The 17,940-nt window shown below is 44.3% G+C and overlaps 1 protein-coding gene across 4 annotated transcripts in view; it reads left to right on the top strand.

The window, feature by feature from the left end:
* HAUS8 (HAUS augmin like complex subunit 8) overlaps positions 1-17,287 on the top strand; it is a 31,876-nt gene extending 14,589 nt beyond the window's left edge. For 2 of the 4 annotated variants that reach the window (XM_066349143.1, XM_066349152.1), the window contains 8 exons: positions 5,930-6,011; positions 10,121-10,225; positions 10,319-10,413; positions 10,957-11,022; positions 11,127-11,285; positions 12,521-12,662; positions 14,763-14,904; positions 16,613-17,287. In XM_066349143.1, coding sequence (XP_066205240.1) covers positions 5,930-6,011; positions 10,121-10,225; positions 10,319-10,413; positions 10,957-11,022; positions 11,127-11,285; positions 12,521-12,662; positions 14,763-14,904; positions 16,613-16,811 — 990 coding nt within the window. In that variant the 3' untranslated portion in view covers positions 16,812-17,287. Of the gene's footprint in view, positions 1-5,929; positions 6,012-10,108; positions 10,226-10,318; positions 10,414-10,956; positions 11,023-11,126; positions 11,286-12,520; positions 12,663-14,762; positions 14,905-16,612 lie in introns of all 4 variants that reach the window. The other 2 variants (XM_066349125.1, XM_066349135.1) reach the window with 1 other exon arrangement.
* The last annotated feature ends 653 nt before the right edge of the window (positions 17,288-17,940 follow it).

Here is a 17,940-nt window from a genome sequence, read left to right as displayed (position 1 = left end):
AGAAATGAGAGTGGAGAAATAACAACCGACACAACAGAAATACAAAATATTGTAAGAAAATACTATGAAGAACTGTACGCTAAAAAACTGGACAACCTAGATGAAATGGACAAATTCCTTGAAACATATAATCTTCCAAAAATTAATCTGGAAGAATCAGAAAATCTAAACAGACCAATTACAACAAATGTGATTGAAACAGTTAACAAAAAACTCCCCAAAAAGAAAAGTCCTGGGCCTGATGGCTTCACAAGTGAATTCTACCAAATATTCAAAGAACTACCTCCTATCCTTCTCAAGCTATTTCAAAACATTCAAGAGGAAGGAAGACTTCCAAGCTTCTTTTATGAGGCAAGTATAATCCTGATTCCAAAACCAGGCAAAGACAACACTAAAGAAAGAAAATTATAGGCCAATATCCCTGATGAATTGAGATGCTAAAATCCTCAACAAAGTATTAGCAAAGCGGATTTAGCAATATATGAAACAAATCATACATCATGATCAAGTGGGATTTATTCTTGGGAGGCAAGGCTGGTATAATATTCGCAAATCAATCAGTGTGATTCATCACATAAACAAAAGGAAGGAGAAAAACCACATGATAATTTCAATAGATGCAGAAAAAGCATTTGATAAAATCCAGCACCCATTCATGATCAAAACTCTCAGCAAAGTGGGAATATAGGGAACATACCTCAACATGATAAAGGCCATCTATGACTAACCCACAGCCAACATCATAATCAATGGGCAAAAATTAAAAGCAATCCCCTTAAGGTCAGGAACAAGGCAAGGGTGCCCCCTTTCACCACTCTTATTCAACATAGTTCTGGAAGTCCTAGCCACAGCAATCAGACAAGAAAAAGAAATAAAAGGCATCCAAATTGGAAAAGAAGTAGTAAAACTATCATTATTTGCAGATGATATGATATTGTATGTAGAAAAGCCTAAAGTCTCAGTCAGAAAACTACTGGACCTGATAAATGAATTCAGCAAGGTGACAGGATATAAAATTAATACTCAGAAATCAGAAGCATTTTTATACACTAACAATGAACTGTCAGAAAGAGAAATTAAGGAAGCAATCCCTTTCACTATTGCAACCAAAAACATAAAGTACCTAGGAATAAATTTAACCAGGGAGATTAAAGACTTGTACTCGGAAAATGATAAAACATTGATAAAAGAAATCAGGGAAGATACAAGCAAGTGGAAGAATATACTGTGCTCATGGTTAGGAAGAATAAACATCATTAAAATGTCTATATTACCCAAAGCAATTTATAAATACAATGCAATACCGATTAAAATACCAATGACTTACTTCAAAGATATAGAACACATTCCAAAAATTTATATGGAACCAAAAGAGAACACGAATAGCCTCAGCAATCTTGTAAAGGAATAATAAAGTGGAAGGTATCACACTTCCAGATATCAAGTTATACTACAAGGTCATTGTACTCAAAACAGCCTGGTACTGGTATAATATTAGGCATGTAGATCAATGGAACAGAACTGAGAACCCAGAAATAAACCCATACTTTTATGGACAACTGATATTTGACAAAGGAGGTAAGAGCATACATTGGAGTAAAGACAGCCTCTTCATCAAATGGTGTTGAGAAAATTGGACAGATACCTGCAAAAAAATGGAACTAGACCACCACTTACACCATTCACAAAAATAAACTCAAAATGGATAAAAGACTTAAATGTAAGCCATAATACCATAAGCATCTTAGAAGAAAACATAGGCAGTAAGCTCTCTGACATCTTTCGCAGCAATATATTTGCCAATTTATTTCCACGGGCAAGTGAAATAAAGGACAGGATAAACAAATGGGACTATGTCAAACTAAAAAGCTTCTACACAGCTAAAGACAATAAGAACAGAATAAAAAGACAAGCTATACAATGGGAGAATATATTTGACAATACATCTGATAAGGGGTTAACAACCAAAATTTATAAAGAACTTGTAAAACTTAATACCAGGAAGACAAACAATCCAGTCAAAAAATGGGCAAAAGAAATTAATAGACACTTCTCCAAAGAGGACATACAGATGGCCAATAGGCATATGCAAAAATGCTCAACATCACTAATCATTAGAGAAATGGAAATTAAAACCACAATGAGATATCACCTCACACCTGTCAGAATGGTGCTCATCAACAAAACAACACAGAATAAGTGCTGGCGAGGATGTGGAGAAAAGGGAACCCTCCTGCACTGCTGGTGGGAATGCAGACTGGTGCAGCCACTGTGGAAAACAGTATGGAGATTCCTCAAGAAATTAAAAATCGAACTGCCTTTTGACCCAGCCATCCCACTTTTAGGAATATACCCCAAGAACACCATAGCACTGATTCAAAAGAAGAAATGCACCCCCAGGTTTATGGCAGCATTGTTCACAATAGCGAAAATCTGTTAACAGCCCAAGTGTCTGTCAGTGGACGAGTGGATTAAAAAGCTTTGGTACATATACACTATGGAATACTACTCAGCCATAAGAAATGATGACATCGGATCATTTACAACAACATGGATGGATCTTGAGAACATTATACTGTGCGAAATAAGTAAATCAGAAAAAACTAAGAACTATATGATTCCATACATAGGTGGGACATAAAAATGAGTCTCAGAGACATGAACAAGAGTGTGGGTGTTACGAGTGGGGGTGGAGAGGAGAGGGTGGGTGTTGGGGGAGGGGAAGGGCACAAAGAAAACCAGTTAGAAGGTGATGGAAGACAATTGGACTTTGGGTGATGGGAATGCAGCATAATCAAATGTCAAAATAACCTAGAGATGTTTTCTCTGAACATATGTACCCTGATTTTTCAATGTCACCCCATTAAAATTAATTTTAAAAAAAGGTGTCATAGGATACAGCTTCTTGCGTCTGCCTTCTTTTGTGTAAAGAATGCACTGGAGGGCTCTCCCTGTCATTGCCTGTCACAGTGTTGGTTCCTTCTGATTGCTGAAGAATATCCCACTGTGTGGGTGGGCCATGTGTCCTCCGCCAGTGAAGGACATTGGTTTGGTTTCCATTTTTGGCAATTTTGAATAAGGCACCTTATACACTTCTGTGCAGGATTATGTGTGGACATGTTACCATTTCTCCTAGGAGGGAGGTTACTGGGTTATAGTGGAAGCATGTGTGTGACTAAGAAACAGCCCAACTGTTACCAAAGTGACTGCACCTCTTTACTTTCTCCCAGCCTCACAGAGCTCCAGTCAGTACTTTAAGATTGAAGCCTATCTAGTGGGTGTGAAGTGGTATCTCATTGTGGTTTTAATTGCATTTTGATAACAGCTTATGATAATTGAGCATAAGTGCTTAATGTCCATTCTCATACCTGTGATGATGTGTCTATTTGAATTTGGCCCATGTTTTAAATTGGGTTGTTTATTTTCTCATTATGGAGTTTTGAGAGCTCTTTCTATATCTTGTATGCCAACCCTGTATAGTGATTTGCAAATATTTTTCCCACTGCGGCTTGTTTTTTATGGTTTCATTTTCTTTTTTTTCCTTTCTTTTTTTTAGTGAGAGAGACACACACAGACAGGCTGGGAGAAAGATGAGAAGTATCAACTCATAGTTGCGGCAACTTAGTTGTTCATTGATCGCTTTCTCATATATGCCTTGACCAGGGGGCTACAGCCAGAGACCTTGGGATCATGTCCATGATCCCACACTCAAACCTGTGACCTTAACACTCAAGCTGTTGAGCTCATGCTCAAGCTGGCATCCTCGGGGTTTTGAACCTGGGCTCTCAGCATCCTAGTCTGATGCACTGCCTGGTCAGGATGGTTTCTTTTTAATGTGTGTTGTAAAGAGCAGAAGAGTCCAATTTATCGATTTCTTCTTCTATGGCTTGTACTTATGGTATTTTATCTAAGGAATCTTTGCCTAACCCAAGATCAAAAGGATTTTTCTCCCATAAATTTATTTTAGGAGTTTTATAGTTTTGGGTTTTACTTTAAGGTCTGTGGTCCATTTTTTAAAAAATTACTGATTTTAGAGAGAGATGAAGGGTGAGAGTGTGACAAAACATCGATTATTCCCACATGTGCCCTGACTGGGGATCAAACTCACAACCTTTGTGTATGATGATGACACTCTAATCAACTGAGCTATCTGATCAGGGCATAATTAATTTTTGTCTGGTACAATACTGGAGTTGAAGAGAACACTCATAAGTGTGTGAATGTTCTCTTGTTCCAGTACCATTTGTACTTTCCTTTCCCCATTGTATTATCTCGTCACCTCTGTCAAAAACTTATTGCCCATCTATGTATACATCATTTCCATATAAATTTTAGACTTAGCTTGCCCTTTTTTACCAAATCTTGTGCTGGGATTTTGATTGTATTGAATCTGTGCATTAGATTAGGGAGAACAACATCTTAAAAACACTGTCTTTAAATCCATGCACATGGTATACCTCTCCATTTATTTATGTCTTCTTAGATTTGGGGTTTTTTCAACAATATTCTGTAGTTTCCAGTATATGGACCTTCCCTGTGTTTTGTTAGGTTTATATCTAAGTATTTGGGCTTTATTATTATTATTATTATTATTATTATTATTACTACTACTACTGATTTTTAGAGAGCGAGGAAGGGGCAGAGAGAGAGAAACATCAACTTGCTGGACTTATTGTTTCTCTTACTCATGCTGTCTTTGGTTGTCTCATAAGTGTCCTGACGGGATCAAACCTACAACCTTGGTATGTTGGGGCGATGCTCTAACCAGTTGTGCTACCTGGCCAGGGCTAATATTTGGTGTTTTTTTAGTTTTACTGTACATGATACTGACTTTTAATTTCAATTTCCGAAGTTATTTATTACTAGAAATATAATTGATTTTTAAAAATATTGACCGTCTTATTTTGCAACCTTGCTAAACATTAATTTTAGTAGCATTTTTTTTGCATATGTTTTGTAATTTTCTTCATAAAGAATCATGTCTGAAAGAAGAGAGTTTTATTTCTTCCTTTAATACCTATTTGCCTTTTATTTCTTATTCTGGAATCCCCAACACAAGGTTGAATAGGAGTGGTCTCTGTGCATTCAAATATTCTCACTCTTCACAAGGTGTTTTGGTTTTTTTTTTGTATTTTTTTTCTGAAGCTGGAAACGGGGAGAGACAGTCAGACAGACTCCCGCATGCGCCCGACTGGGATCCACCCGGCACGCCCACCAGGGGCGACGCTCTGCCCACCAAGGGGCGATGCTCTGCCCCTCGGGACGTCGCTCTGCCGCGACCAGAGCCACTCTAGCGCCTGTGGCAGAGGCCAAGGAGCCATCCCCAGCGCCCGGGCCATCTTTGCTCCAATGGAGCCTTGGCTGCGGGAGGGGAAGAGAGAGACAGAGAGGAAGGAGGGGATGGGGTGGAGAAGCAAATGGGCGCTTCTCCTGTGTGTCCTGGCCGGGAATCGAACCCGGGTCCCCCGCACGCCAGGCCGACGCTCTACCGCTGAGCCAACCGGCCAGGGCCTTCTTCACAAGGTTTTTATCTTTAGATTATTACATTATAATAGCTTGCTAGCTCCATGCTTTGTTTGCCTTTTTGTAAGTTTTGAAGATTAATACCTGTACAAAAACTTTTGTTTTTCCTGATGATCAAAGTAATAGTCTGACTATAAAACTGACAAGTACTAAAAAGGTATATAGAAAACCAGTCTTGTGTAATCTGCCATGTCAGAGATAATCACTGTCAAACATTTTTGTGGTTTCCTATGTTTTAGGCGTGTGCGGGTATCCTTTTTGACAAAATTAGTTTGCCCTGTAAATATGTAATTAAATGTCAGAACTCCTAAAGTCTGCCCCTTGCCCCAAAATAGAGCAGTTGCAAACCTTGCAGGCCATGAAGGGGAGGTATCTTGTCCCCTGAGTGTCATGTGTTTTCTAACAGGCTTCTGCAACAGATGTTTTAAAGACCAGTGGGAAGGTATCTGAAGGTGGAAGGAAACCTAACCCACTTCAGAAGAGCAAAGGTATGTGACGATGGAGGGAGGGTAGAAAGCAGCGGGGGAGCTTAGGAGGCGTGGTGAGCATGGTGGTGAATTATGTTTTCAAGTATGTGAAGTTTAAAGTTCCTCTTTCTGGGAAGCATCAGAAGAAAGCTGGACCAAGTATATCAGTGTAAGGACAGATTTAGGGCATTTGGGGGAGCTGAAAAGAGATATTAGGGGAGTGAGGGGGAGAGCATTTCCTTCCTGTATCACCTCAGAGAAGAGACCAGTTGCCATCCTTGTGGCACCATTTCTTAGATCATGTGACTCTTTCCCACCAGAGCTCCATGACCAGGAAGGACCAGAAAAGGTATAAGGCCTCATCCTCCTGCCTCTCACTGACTTGGATTGGATCTTCCTTGTGATGGTCTCCCTATATCTTTTCTTCTAAAAGCTGTCACCAAAGTGACATGAAAAGCTTTCAGTTCTTCTGATTACAGATGTGGCATGAGATCATTATTTTTAAAAAAGGAAAATGTAGACCAGAGTGGGAAGCTTCCTTACAGCCTGCCACTCAGACCATTACTGTTGGAGGATTTGGTGTTTAGTTCTAGTCAGTGTGTTCATCTAGAGGTCTGGCAAAACCCCTCCCAATGTAGCAGTTTGTCCAGTGCCTCAGGTGCCCCCCTCTACAGCAAGATCAGGTAGCTCTTTTTTTTTCCTGAGAGCAGTTCATAAAGAGCAAAACTATGTCTCAGCCCTCACCTCTTTGTTGAAAATAGTGACAGTTTTGAGTCTCATAGGAAAATATTAAATATGTTCTACTACAACTTAGATTTCCTGTTCAGATCAAAGGTCAGCAAACCTTTTCTGAGCCAGATGGTAAATGTTTTAGGCTTTCTAGGGCAGATACTGTCTGTCATAAAGACTCAACTCTGCCATTTGCAGCGTGAAAGCAGCCACAGACCATACATACACAAATGGGCATGACTGGATCCCAATAAAACTTTGTTGACAGCCTGGCTGGATGCCTTGGTTGTTAAAGCATCATCCTGAAGTGCAAAGGTTGCCAGTTTGATCCCTGGTCAGCACATACAGGAAAGATTAATGTTCTCGTCTTTCCTTTCTCTCCCTCTCTCTCAAATCAATAAAATAAATGTTAGAAAAAAGCAACTTTGTTGACAAATATAGGAAGTGGGCTGGGTTTGGCTTGCAAGCTGTAAGTTTGCCTATGCTGGTTTAAATGTTTGTCAGCATTTGTGCTGTTCCTTGGTCCAGGCATGATTGGGAAGCTGGCACAACTTTCTAATGTTTTCTCATGCAATTAGTTGAGCACTGTTCATGAAATTGAGGAAACCGGCATTGGCCTAAGGGATCAGAAACTGGGCCTGCCACATTTTAAAATTGTGTTCTTACTTGGGGATAGTTGTGACCCCCAGGGAACACTAGACAATGTCTGGAGACAGTTTTGGTGGTTGCAAATGGACATGGAAGTATGTTACATGTAGTGGGTGGAGGCCAGGGATGCTGCTCACTGTTCTGTGGTGCACAGGATGGCACTGACACAAAGTCATCCAGCCCCAGATGTCTGTAGTGCCAAGGCTGAGAAACCATAATTCAAGCATAACTATGATTTAGAGCAGGGGTCGGGAACCTATGGCTCGCGAGCCAGATGTGGCTCTTTTGATGGCTGCATCTGGCTCGCAGACAAATCTTTAATAAAAAAATAATGTTAAAAATAGAAAACATTCTCATGTATTACAATCCATTCATTTCCTACCGCTCATGTTCATGGTTGTGGGTGGCTGGAGCCAATCACAGCTGTCCTCCGGGACAACACCAAATTTTTATTGGATAATGCATAACGTACACAGGTCGTTGTATGGCTCTCACAGAATTACATTTTAAAATATGTGGCGTTCATGACTCTCTCAGCCAAAAGGTTCCCAACCCCTGATTTAGAGGGACTGTTTTTTAAGTTCCATCATATGGCTTTATTTTCTTTTTTTTACAGAGACAGAGTGAGAGTCAGAGAGAGGGATAGATAGGTTCAGACAGACAGGAACAGAGAGAGAACAGAGAAGCATCAATCATTAGTTTTTCGTTGCGACACCTTAGTTGTTCATTGATTGCTTTCTCATATGTGCCTTGACCATGGGGCTACAGCAGACCGAGTAACCCCTTGCTCAAGCCAGCAACCTTGGGTCCAAGCTGGTGAGCTTTGCTCAAACCAGATGAGCCCGCGCTCAAGCTGGCGACCTCAGGGTCTTGAACCTGGGTCCTCCACATCTCAGTCTGATGCTCTATTCACCGCGCCATTGCCTGGTCAGGCTCCATCATATGGCTTTTAAAAAATTAAATTTCTTAATAGAAATACTATAATGCAGATGATAAAACATTTATCCTGTGCAAAAGCCATAGCAATAAAAAGTTACCATCTCCCACCTCAGGTTCCCTAGCTCCTTACCCAGGTGGCAGATGTATCTAGAATTAAAAAAATAATAATAATTTAACAAATGGTATTGTGTCCTCATGTTATTGTGACTTTTCTCTTTTGTTTCCATGTATTCATTTTCTTTCTTTTGTTTTTTTTCAAGTGAGAGGAGGGGAGATAGAGAGACAGATTCCTGCATGTACCCCGACTGGAATCCACCTGGAACCCCCATCTGTGGCCAGTGCTTGAATCTACCAAGCTATCCTCAGCACCTGAGGCTGATGCTTGAACCAACAAAGCAATTCTCAGTGCTTGGGGCCCACACTCAAACCAGTCGAGCCACTGGCTGTGAGAGGGGAAGAGAGAGAGAAGAGGGAGGGGGAGAGAAGCAGATGGTTGCTTCTCATGTGTGCCCTGACTGGGGGTCGAACCTGGGATGTCTGTACGTTGGGACGATGCTCTATCCACTTAGCCAACTGACCAGGTCCCACATATTCATTTTCTCAACTGCACAGTTGTTCATGAAATCATTCTCTGTTTTAGTTCCTAACGACAGTGTATTTGACATACCATCTATTCATTCTGCAGTTCTCTGGTACCAGTACCCATTTTAGATGGTGTAAAGCATAACTTCACATTTTTAAATAGAGGCTGAAAAATGAAGGGAACTAATGAGGAAGATGAACAGTCCAGAACAGGGGTCAGGAACCTATGGCTTGCGAGCCAGATGTGGCTCTTTTTTTTTTTGTATTTTTCTGAAGCTGGAAATGGGGAGGCGGTCAGACAGACTCCCGCATGCACCCGACTGGGATCCACCCAGCACACCCACCAGGGGGCGACACTCTGCCCATCCAGGGCGTCGCTCCGCCGCAACCAGAGCCACTCTAGCGCCTGAGGCAGAGGCCACGGAGCCATCCCCAGTGCCCGGGCCATCTTGCTCCAATGGAGCCTTGGCTGTGGGAGGGGAAGAGAGAGACAGAGAGGAAGGAGAGGGGGAGGGGTGGAGAAGCAGATGGGCGCTTCTCCTGTGTGCCCTGGCTGGGAATCGAACCCGGGACTTCCGCACGCCAGGCTGACACTCTACCACTGAGCCAACCGGCCAGGGCCCAGATATGGCTCTTTTGATGGCTGGCTCGCAGACAAATCTTTAATAAACAAAATAAGAACGTTAAAAATATAAAACATTCTCATGTATTACAATCCAATCATTTCCTACCACTCATGTTCATGGTTGTGGGTGGCTGGAGCCAATCCCCAGGACAACACCAAATTTTTATTGGATAATGCATAACGTACACGGGTTGTTGTATGGCTCTCACAGAATTACATTTTAAAATATGTGGCGTTCATGGCTCTCTCAGCTAAAAAAGTTCCTGACCCCTGGTCCAGAAGATGGTGGAGAAAAAAGGAGAAAGGGCTGAGGGCCTCACAAGTGTATTGTATGTGTTAGATTCATATTGTGAACACAGCAGCTTTTATTAAACTAAATAGAAAAACTACTTGAATCTTTGGGTTATAAAGAATGTCTCTCTTATCTAGTTCTTTAAAATATATTCAAGTTGATGGTTGGGAATTTTCAAAGGTTTTTCTGCCTTCTGTACTACCTAGCAAGAAGCTTAGTTTTGAAGCAAGTGGTATTGTCCAAAAAGGTTGCCTGCTTCCTGGCTTAGGTGTAGAGCATCTTAGTGACTGTGTTGACTTCTAGGGATTCTTGCAGGACCCACAGAGAGCAGTGGAACCTTCAGCAAAGGTGACCTGCAGTCCACTTTGCTGGAAGGGCATGGCACTGCCCCACCAGATCTGGATCTCTCGGCCATTAATGGTAAATTGTTTGTTTCACCCCTTATTCTCCCAGCTGGGGTTGCAGCACATCTCAACAAGCTTCTCACCTTAAAAATACTTTCCTTGATCTTAGACAAAAGTGTGCTCAGAAAGACTCCACAATTAGAAAAAACAATGTCAAAGAAAACCCAGTCGACGTCATTTTCTGCCTCGCAGAAGAAGAACCCAGTAAGTGTCTGAAACGAGAGGGCAACTGCTGATGGGTTGGATAAATAAATCTGATTTAGCTCCTGCCCTGTGCTACGGCCATGTGAAGCCTGAGGCTCCAAGAACATGCCTTTTAGGACAAAAAACAACACATATTTAGATCATTTGTAGATTTTTTTACAAGCACATGTACAGGAGTAGATACAAATGTGGGGTTGTGACAAATGAGATTGGGACCTTGTCTGTGTGTCATGCAAGAGAAGGTATTAGACCAGGCCCTGTCCCCTTGCAGGAAGATGTCGGGCTGTAGTCTCGCTGGGGTGGGAGGCTAGAGTCCTGGTTCCCGAGTGATCCCGAGGGGGCGGGAGCCATCCAGCTGGCCCTTGACCACCCATCCTTCTCCTCACAGAGCACCCAAAAAGACTAAATGAGATAATAGAAACAGCAGGCTGTTACACAGTAGTGAATTATGAATTACTGAACTAACTAAATAAAATATGTATGGGTTAGAGCTGAATTTATACCAGTTCATTGGGAACCCAACATTTTTTCCTTCTCCTTAAGGATCTCCTTGAATTGACGGAAATGATGGAGTCCCAGACATTACTCTTGACTCTACTGACCATAAAGGTGAAAACGATACTGCATTTATGCATGACGTGGGTAGAAGGGTGGCCTCTGCCAGCCAGGAGATGCAGACCCCTCAGCCTGAGCTCTTGTTCTGCATCCAACAGATGGAGAACAGTCTGGCTGCATTTGAAGAAAAGGCAGAAAGGAATTTATTAACACTGTGCCAGGAGAAGGAGAAGCTCCAGAAAAAGACCCACGAGCTGAAGCGCAGATTTCTCCTCTGTCAGCGGAAGCAGGAGCTGGCAGCTGTCCTTGACGCTCAGGTCAGTTGTGGCCACGATCTTCGAGCTGCATGTCCCTCTGGGTCATCATGGTGATGTTTGGAGGGATCATTTACAGTAGTTGTTGCTCCTCTCCTGGCTCTAAGTTTGGGCTCAGGTTTTGACACCACCGGGTGTTGGTGTGTGACAGTTTAAAAGAGGGTGACCTTGTAATAGTAAGTACCAGCCATCAAGCAGGACCCTTCCCTTGGGCACACACATGCACATGTTCTTCAGGCCCCCACAGCTTGTGCTCAGTAACATGAAGACAGGCTCTGGCCTGCCCAGGGGTCCAGGGTGCTGGTGAGAGGCACAGTCTTGGCACCATATGGTCAGTGCTGGGACAACGTCGTCCACACCAGGGAAGGTCATGGAGAGATGTGGCTTCTCATACAGTGCATATGTGTCCAGGGGCTGTTGTAAACGAAGTCCCACAGACTGGGCAGCTTAAACAACTGAGACTTATTCTTTCTCAGTTCTGGAGGCCCGAAGTCTAAGGTCCAGGCATCAGCAGAGTTTGTGAGGGAAGGATGTGTCCTAGGTCTGTCTCCTTGTCTTACAGATAACTGTCTTCTTCCTGTGTCTCTTCACTGGTGTTCTCCCTGTATGTGTGTTTGTCTCCAAATCTCCCCCTTTTATAAGGACGTCAGGCGTATTGATTAGTGCCCACTCTAATGACCTCACCTTGACTCAGTTCCCTCTGTAAAGGACCTGTCTTCAAATCAGGTCACATTCTAAGGTATTGGTTTGGACATCAATAGAGGAATATGGGGTTAGATGTGTTCGTGCATGTGGCCAGGCCATGGGCTGAGAATGGGGTTGCTGTCCTTGTGGAGTTGAAGGAAAAGAAATGACAAACAATGAATCCTCACAATGTCCTATGAGGACCCAGAGAGCATGTATGAGGGAAGTGGGGTGGGTGGGGATGGCCTTAAGGTGCGGCAGCTGTTTCAGCTAAGAGCTCCAAAGCAGGAAGGCTCAGCCTTCCTGGGTTTACTGTGATTCCAGTTGAGGGCTGGCCCTTGAAGGTGCTGGAAGGTGCATGCATGTTCATGGCAAGGAGAGTGGTCAGGAGCGAGGAGATAGTCCACTGCACCTTGTGAACCACCCGGGGGATTCCCTGGGAGATCCTGAAAGAACAGCCTGTGTCTTAACCTTGCATATGACATACGTGAAACTTCTGGGGTGTGACTGCACAGTCTCGTCTCATAGGCCCAAACTTTCCCTCCTGTCTGCAGATTGAGATGCTCAGCCCCTATCAGGCTGTGTCTGAACGCTTTAAGGAGCAGTATAAGACATTCGCAACAGCCCTGGACACCACAAGGCATGAGCTGCCTGTGAGATCGGTTCACCTACGTGGAGATGGGCAACGGTTTTTAGGTAGGAAATGGGGCATCTGCCAGGCAAGGAACGGGGAACTACCAGTGGGTGTCGGCAGTTACTGTGTGCTGGCAGCTCTGTCCCTTTGTCCTCACAAGCCTCCTCTTAGGTAGATGGTGCATCCTATTTCAAGTGGCTGAGGATGCAGGGTGCCAGCAAGAGTGTGGTTTGTCCAGGGTGGCGCCCCAAGTAAGGACCATGCTGGGATTGTAACTGAGGCCTGTGGTTTCCCTGTTGATTTTCTACCTGGGTGAGGCATTCTTCAGGAGCAGCCTGCGGTCCCCAAGGGAAGGGGCTCTACAAAGGTGCACTGTTGGCTGGGGCAGTGGTAGGGCTGCAGACCCCTACCCTGTCTTGTCTTCTGCAGAGCCGAGGAGTCCCTTGCCTGCACAGGGCTCCTACCTAACCCTGCACTTGAAGAAATTGGCAGGCCTGAAAACTGCTGTGCTCGATCTTAGAATTCTCTTTAGAGTAGCTGTCCTCCCGAAGAAGGTTTTCAGCGGCCCAGCGTTTGGTTATTTCTCAGCAGAGATCTCTTGAGCCTCTAAATATGTTTTGCTTGAGGCTGATGTAGTAAAACGTTGCCACCTAAAATCAGGTGCACTTTACCCTCCAGAATTGGGTGCAAATGCGGTTCAAGATACAAAGGGTGTTGCTGAATTGCCAGTCTCAGAGACTTAAATTTTTTTAATAGCTTCATTGATACCATACAATTTATCTATTTTAAAGTGCACAATTTATTTGTTTTTAGTAAATTCATAAGGATGTGCAGCTATGACTATAATCTAATTTTAGGACATTTTTGTTTTTCCAAAAACTAACTCAGTATCTATTAGCTGTTATTTTCCGTTCTTACCTCTCTCCTAGCCCTAAGCAATGACTGATTAACTTCCAGACAAAGATGATTTTTAATAAAATCAAGTCTTTCCCAGAATGATATAATTAATGTCTGATATAGAATGTTGGAAAGTGAGCCTGTTGAACAATTACTGGTGTCTGGGTTTCAGTTGGGTAGTCATCGCAGTCAGTGGCACATCTGTGACTCTTGGACTCCCTCTCAGAAAAGTTCCATAGATAATTGCCAGGAGTTGGAATTGGGGAATGTATGAGTTTCCTGTGGCTGCTGTAACAAAGTGCCACGAACCAGGTAACTTAAAACAACAGAAACTTATTCCTTCCCAATTTGAGAGGCCAGAAGACTAAATTAACATGTGGGCATGGTTGCTTCCTTTTGGAGGCTCTGAAGGCGAGTCCATTCCAGGCCTCTGGCTTCTGGTGTTGCCAGCAACCCTTGACCTTCCTTGGCTCCTGGCTGCATTGCTCCAGTCTCTGCCTTCATCTTCAATGGCCTTGTCCCTTGAGTGCTTCTGTCTAAATTTCACTCTTCTTAGAAGGGCACCAGTTATTGGAATAGGCCCTACCCTATGTCCTCATTCTAACTCAGTTATATCTATAAAGACTCATTTCCAGTAAGGTCATGTCCACAGGTATTTGAGATTAGGACCTGAACATGTCTTTTTGGAGGATATGATTCAGATCACCTCAGTGGGGAAAGAGGATTTGTATTTGTAAGAATGCTTATTCGTTTCCAGTGTTTGGTTGATGTGTGTATGTGTATAGCTGGTAGATGGGACATGTGCCAGGAGTGGAGAGGTGCTGGTTTTCCTAGAGCAGGTGACACGGCACAGTTGTAGGCAGTTCTCCACTAGGGTGGGAGGCGCAGAGATGCTGGAACAAAGGGAGCTACCAGATTCTTTGTAAATTACACATGACACAAGCTTTTTCCCTTTTGCATTTGTTTCTGTTGGGGACACTGGTATGGCAATACAAGTCTGTTTTGATGACTGCCTGGATGGTGGACATACCTAACCTGTGGTCTCAGGCTGCAGTGATCTCAGGCAGACGGGCCCAAGGGTGGTACAAGGGCTCAGATGTCTTCATCCATGACTCTCTTTGCCTTTGATCTCTTCATAACATGAGAGCATTGCAGTGAAGCAAGTAAAATGTAATCTGCCACCCAGCTCATTCATGGGTTGCTTGGGGCACCTTGAAGTCCATGGCTGATGACCCCTCCCCACTGCCTATCCCTACCTCCCCCAGATGATTTGCAGCAGGAATTGACAACCACGTACCATCTGCTGGGAGAACTTGGGGTCTGCAGTTCAGAAGAAAACGGGAAAATACTAGACCTGCTGGGTGAACTCAAGGAAGTGTCCCAAAAGAAGGATCTGGAGCTCCGAAGGTATTTCAGAAAGTATTTAAAGAAAAAGATAAGGCCCTGGCCGGCTAGCTCAGCGGTAGAATGTCAGCCCGGTATATGGAAGTCCCGGGTTCGAATCCCGGTCAGGGCACACAGGAGAAGCGCCTATCTGTTTCTCCACTCCTCCCCCTCTCCTTCCTCTCTGTCTCTCTCTTCCCCTCCTGCAGCCAAGGCTCCATTGGAGCAAAGTTGGCCCGGGCGCTGAGGACGGCTCTGTGGCCTCTGCCTCAGGCGCTAGAATGACTCCATTTGCAACAGAACAACACCCCAGATGGGCAGAGCATCGCCCCCTTGTGGGCGTGCCTGGTGGATCCCGTTCGGGCTCGTGTGGGAGTCTGTCTCTGCTTCCCTACTTCAGAAAAATACAAAAAAGAAAAAGAAAAAGCCATATATTCACTGTTCACAAAAATTAGGGGATATTTCAAAATGAATATGAAGTGATAAAAAAAAGAAGCATTTGATTTTTTTTATTAAACAAGAACATCAGAAAAGCAAACGACAAATCAAAGAAAGTTGTTTGATTATGCAAATGAGATACAAAACCAACTTTTATTTTATTGGTGAAAATGCACTATACAGAAGGCTGAAAGTATTGGAGTATCTGCATGTTCCCTGATCCCCTAATTTTTGTGAGCAGGGTGTTTGTGTGTGTGTGTGTGTGTGTGTGTGTGTGTGTGTATAAGTGGGTTTCTTGTAGATTGAAAAAAAGAAGAAAAATAGCCCCCTGTCAGGCAGAGATGGGCCTTGGCGGCTGCACTATACAGAGAGCAGGCAGCATTTGCAGAGGCTGAGGCTCCAGGGTCCAGCGAGGCAGGGAGAGGGTAATGGGTAAAAAGCCTTCAGTGCAACAGAAACCCTGAGTGACTTCTCCAGCAGCCAAAACAGAAAGGGGTGATAGCAGCACCCCTTGTTCACTTCCTTAGATCAACACAGCACTGCAGGTACCCTTGGATTGGTCTGTTCATATTTCAAATATTTTTCTAGGGTTAGGGTTTGGGGTGATTTTTTCAGAACTTCTTCCTGAAGTATAAGTTCATAGAGAAAGGTGCAGATTGTAGTGGTACAGCTCAGTGGGTTTCAGCAGCATGTGCTTGCCCTTGTGGAACCAGCCCCAAGTCCAGCGTGGCACAGGGCCAGCCCCCAGAGCTACTCTGGCAGCTCTTCTCCCTCTCCCTCGCCTCAGGGGGATTTCTAACCCTGGGGCTTTCTTCCACATATTTCAAAAATCATCTTATTTTCTTCTTTACAATGCTAAACATACTTCCTGAGATGCCTAAAATATCTGAAAGACACTCATGCCAAACTGGAGTTACTATGTGTGCCCCAGGATGGAACTGGGCATGCTCGTTTAGTACCTGCTTCCCCACCACCACTTACTTCGAGAGCGGGCTGGGATGCTGCCCTGTTCGCAGCTCTTATCACTTGTTCCTGACACGTGTTGATGCTCCCTAAATATTTCTTGAACAAATGAATCTTTTCCTTCACACCTATATGGTCCTGTTCTTGGGGGCTTCCCTGTTTGAGCTCTGTTCAGACAGCTTTTTGACCTGTGCTTTCCCACAGTACATGGGAGGAATCAGCCTGAACCTGCTGCCTCCACACTGCCACCACGCAAGGGCAGAGGCACTTTGGCCTTGGCCCTTTGCCAAAGAGGGTAAAAAAGGCATCATCTTGTCTGTTATTCCCACAGGAGCTTTGCCCAGGTGCTGGAAGTGTCTGCTGGAGTGAGTAAAGAGGCAGCCCTCATCAACCAGGAGGTCTGGGAAGAGGCTCATGGCCCCGTGGCCTCTCGCCAGTGGTATTTCAATGAGGAGGACACCCAGGGGAAAATCTGGGGAGAGGCCAGCAGCCCACTCCTGTCAGGTGCTGATGAGCCACATGCACTGTGATGGCACATGCCGGCCATGGCCCCCACCCAAGTGGGACCTTCCTGCAAACGTTGGGAAGAAAGCACATCCTGCCTGACCAGGTGGTGGTGCAGTGGATAGAACGTTGACCTGGGATGCTGAGGAACCAGGTTTGAAACCCCGAGGTCACAGCTTGAGCACGGGATCATAGACATGACCATATGGTCACTGGCGCCGCTGGAGCTCCCCCCGTCAAGGCACATGTGAGAAGCAATTGATGAACAACTAAAGTGCCGCAACTAAGAGCTGCTGCTTCTCATCTCTCTCCCTTTCTGTCTGAATCTCTGTTTCTCTCTCAAAAAAAGAAAGCATGTCTTGTGCCACTTGTCCAGGGCACACGCGTACCAGGGTGGCATTCTGGAAACTCAAGCACTTTAGTTACTTAGTTCAGCAGTATAGCTATTTTTGTGTGATAATCTTGTTTGATATTTAAAAAATAAAACTGTTTGGCAATTGAACCTTGGTCTCTATGTAAGGGGGGAGCAAAAGGCATGTGTTGTCTTATGTTTTTCTGAACAACTGATTCTGAGCCTCAGGACCCCTGAGACATTATGAATATCTCACTTTCAAGATGATTTCTGTCCTTCAGTCTCAGGGCTGTTTTGTTTAATATCTGACAGCGAGTTAGAGTTGGTCCTCAAATGGAAATTCTCCATCCAGTTCAACATCCTAGTAGTGGTCGCTGGGAGGCTCCTGTGGGCTTTGCCATTGCTACAGCCTACACTCCACCCTGGACTGTGCTGCAGAGAATTGGCCCAGCCAGCTCTTCAGCTCCTGCCTGCACCACATGGGCTCCAGCAGTCCTAGTGGTTCCCATGGATGTGCCTCCTGCATTATGACACCCAGGAGGGGACGTGCTCAGTGCGATGTAGCGTCCATCCCCATCATACATTCTGGGCAGAGAGATGCAGCCACTTGATCTAACAGTTCAAACAGGCCCACTTTCACCCAACCTTCCCCCTTAATCCCACCAACCCTTACATTTTTAACTGGGGCTTTATGGTGACCTTGTCAGCAGGTTTAGGACTTACGGTTGCAGGTCGAGGAAGCAGTCACCAGTCAGACGTAATATCCATTCCCACAAACCATGCAGGTCAAGGAGACAAGCTCT

Source organism: Saccopteryx leptura, chromosome 1 (genome assembly GCF_036850995.1).
Source record: "Saccopteryx leptura isolate mSacLep1 chromosome 1, mSacLep1_pri_phased_curated, whole genome shotgun sequence".
NCBI lineage: Eukaryota > Metazoa > Chordata > Mammalia > Chiroptera > Emballonuridae > Saccopteryx > Saccopteryx leptura.
This window is presented reverse-complemented; position numbering and strand designations above follow the sequence as displayed.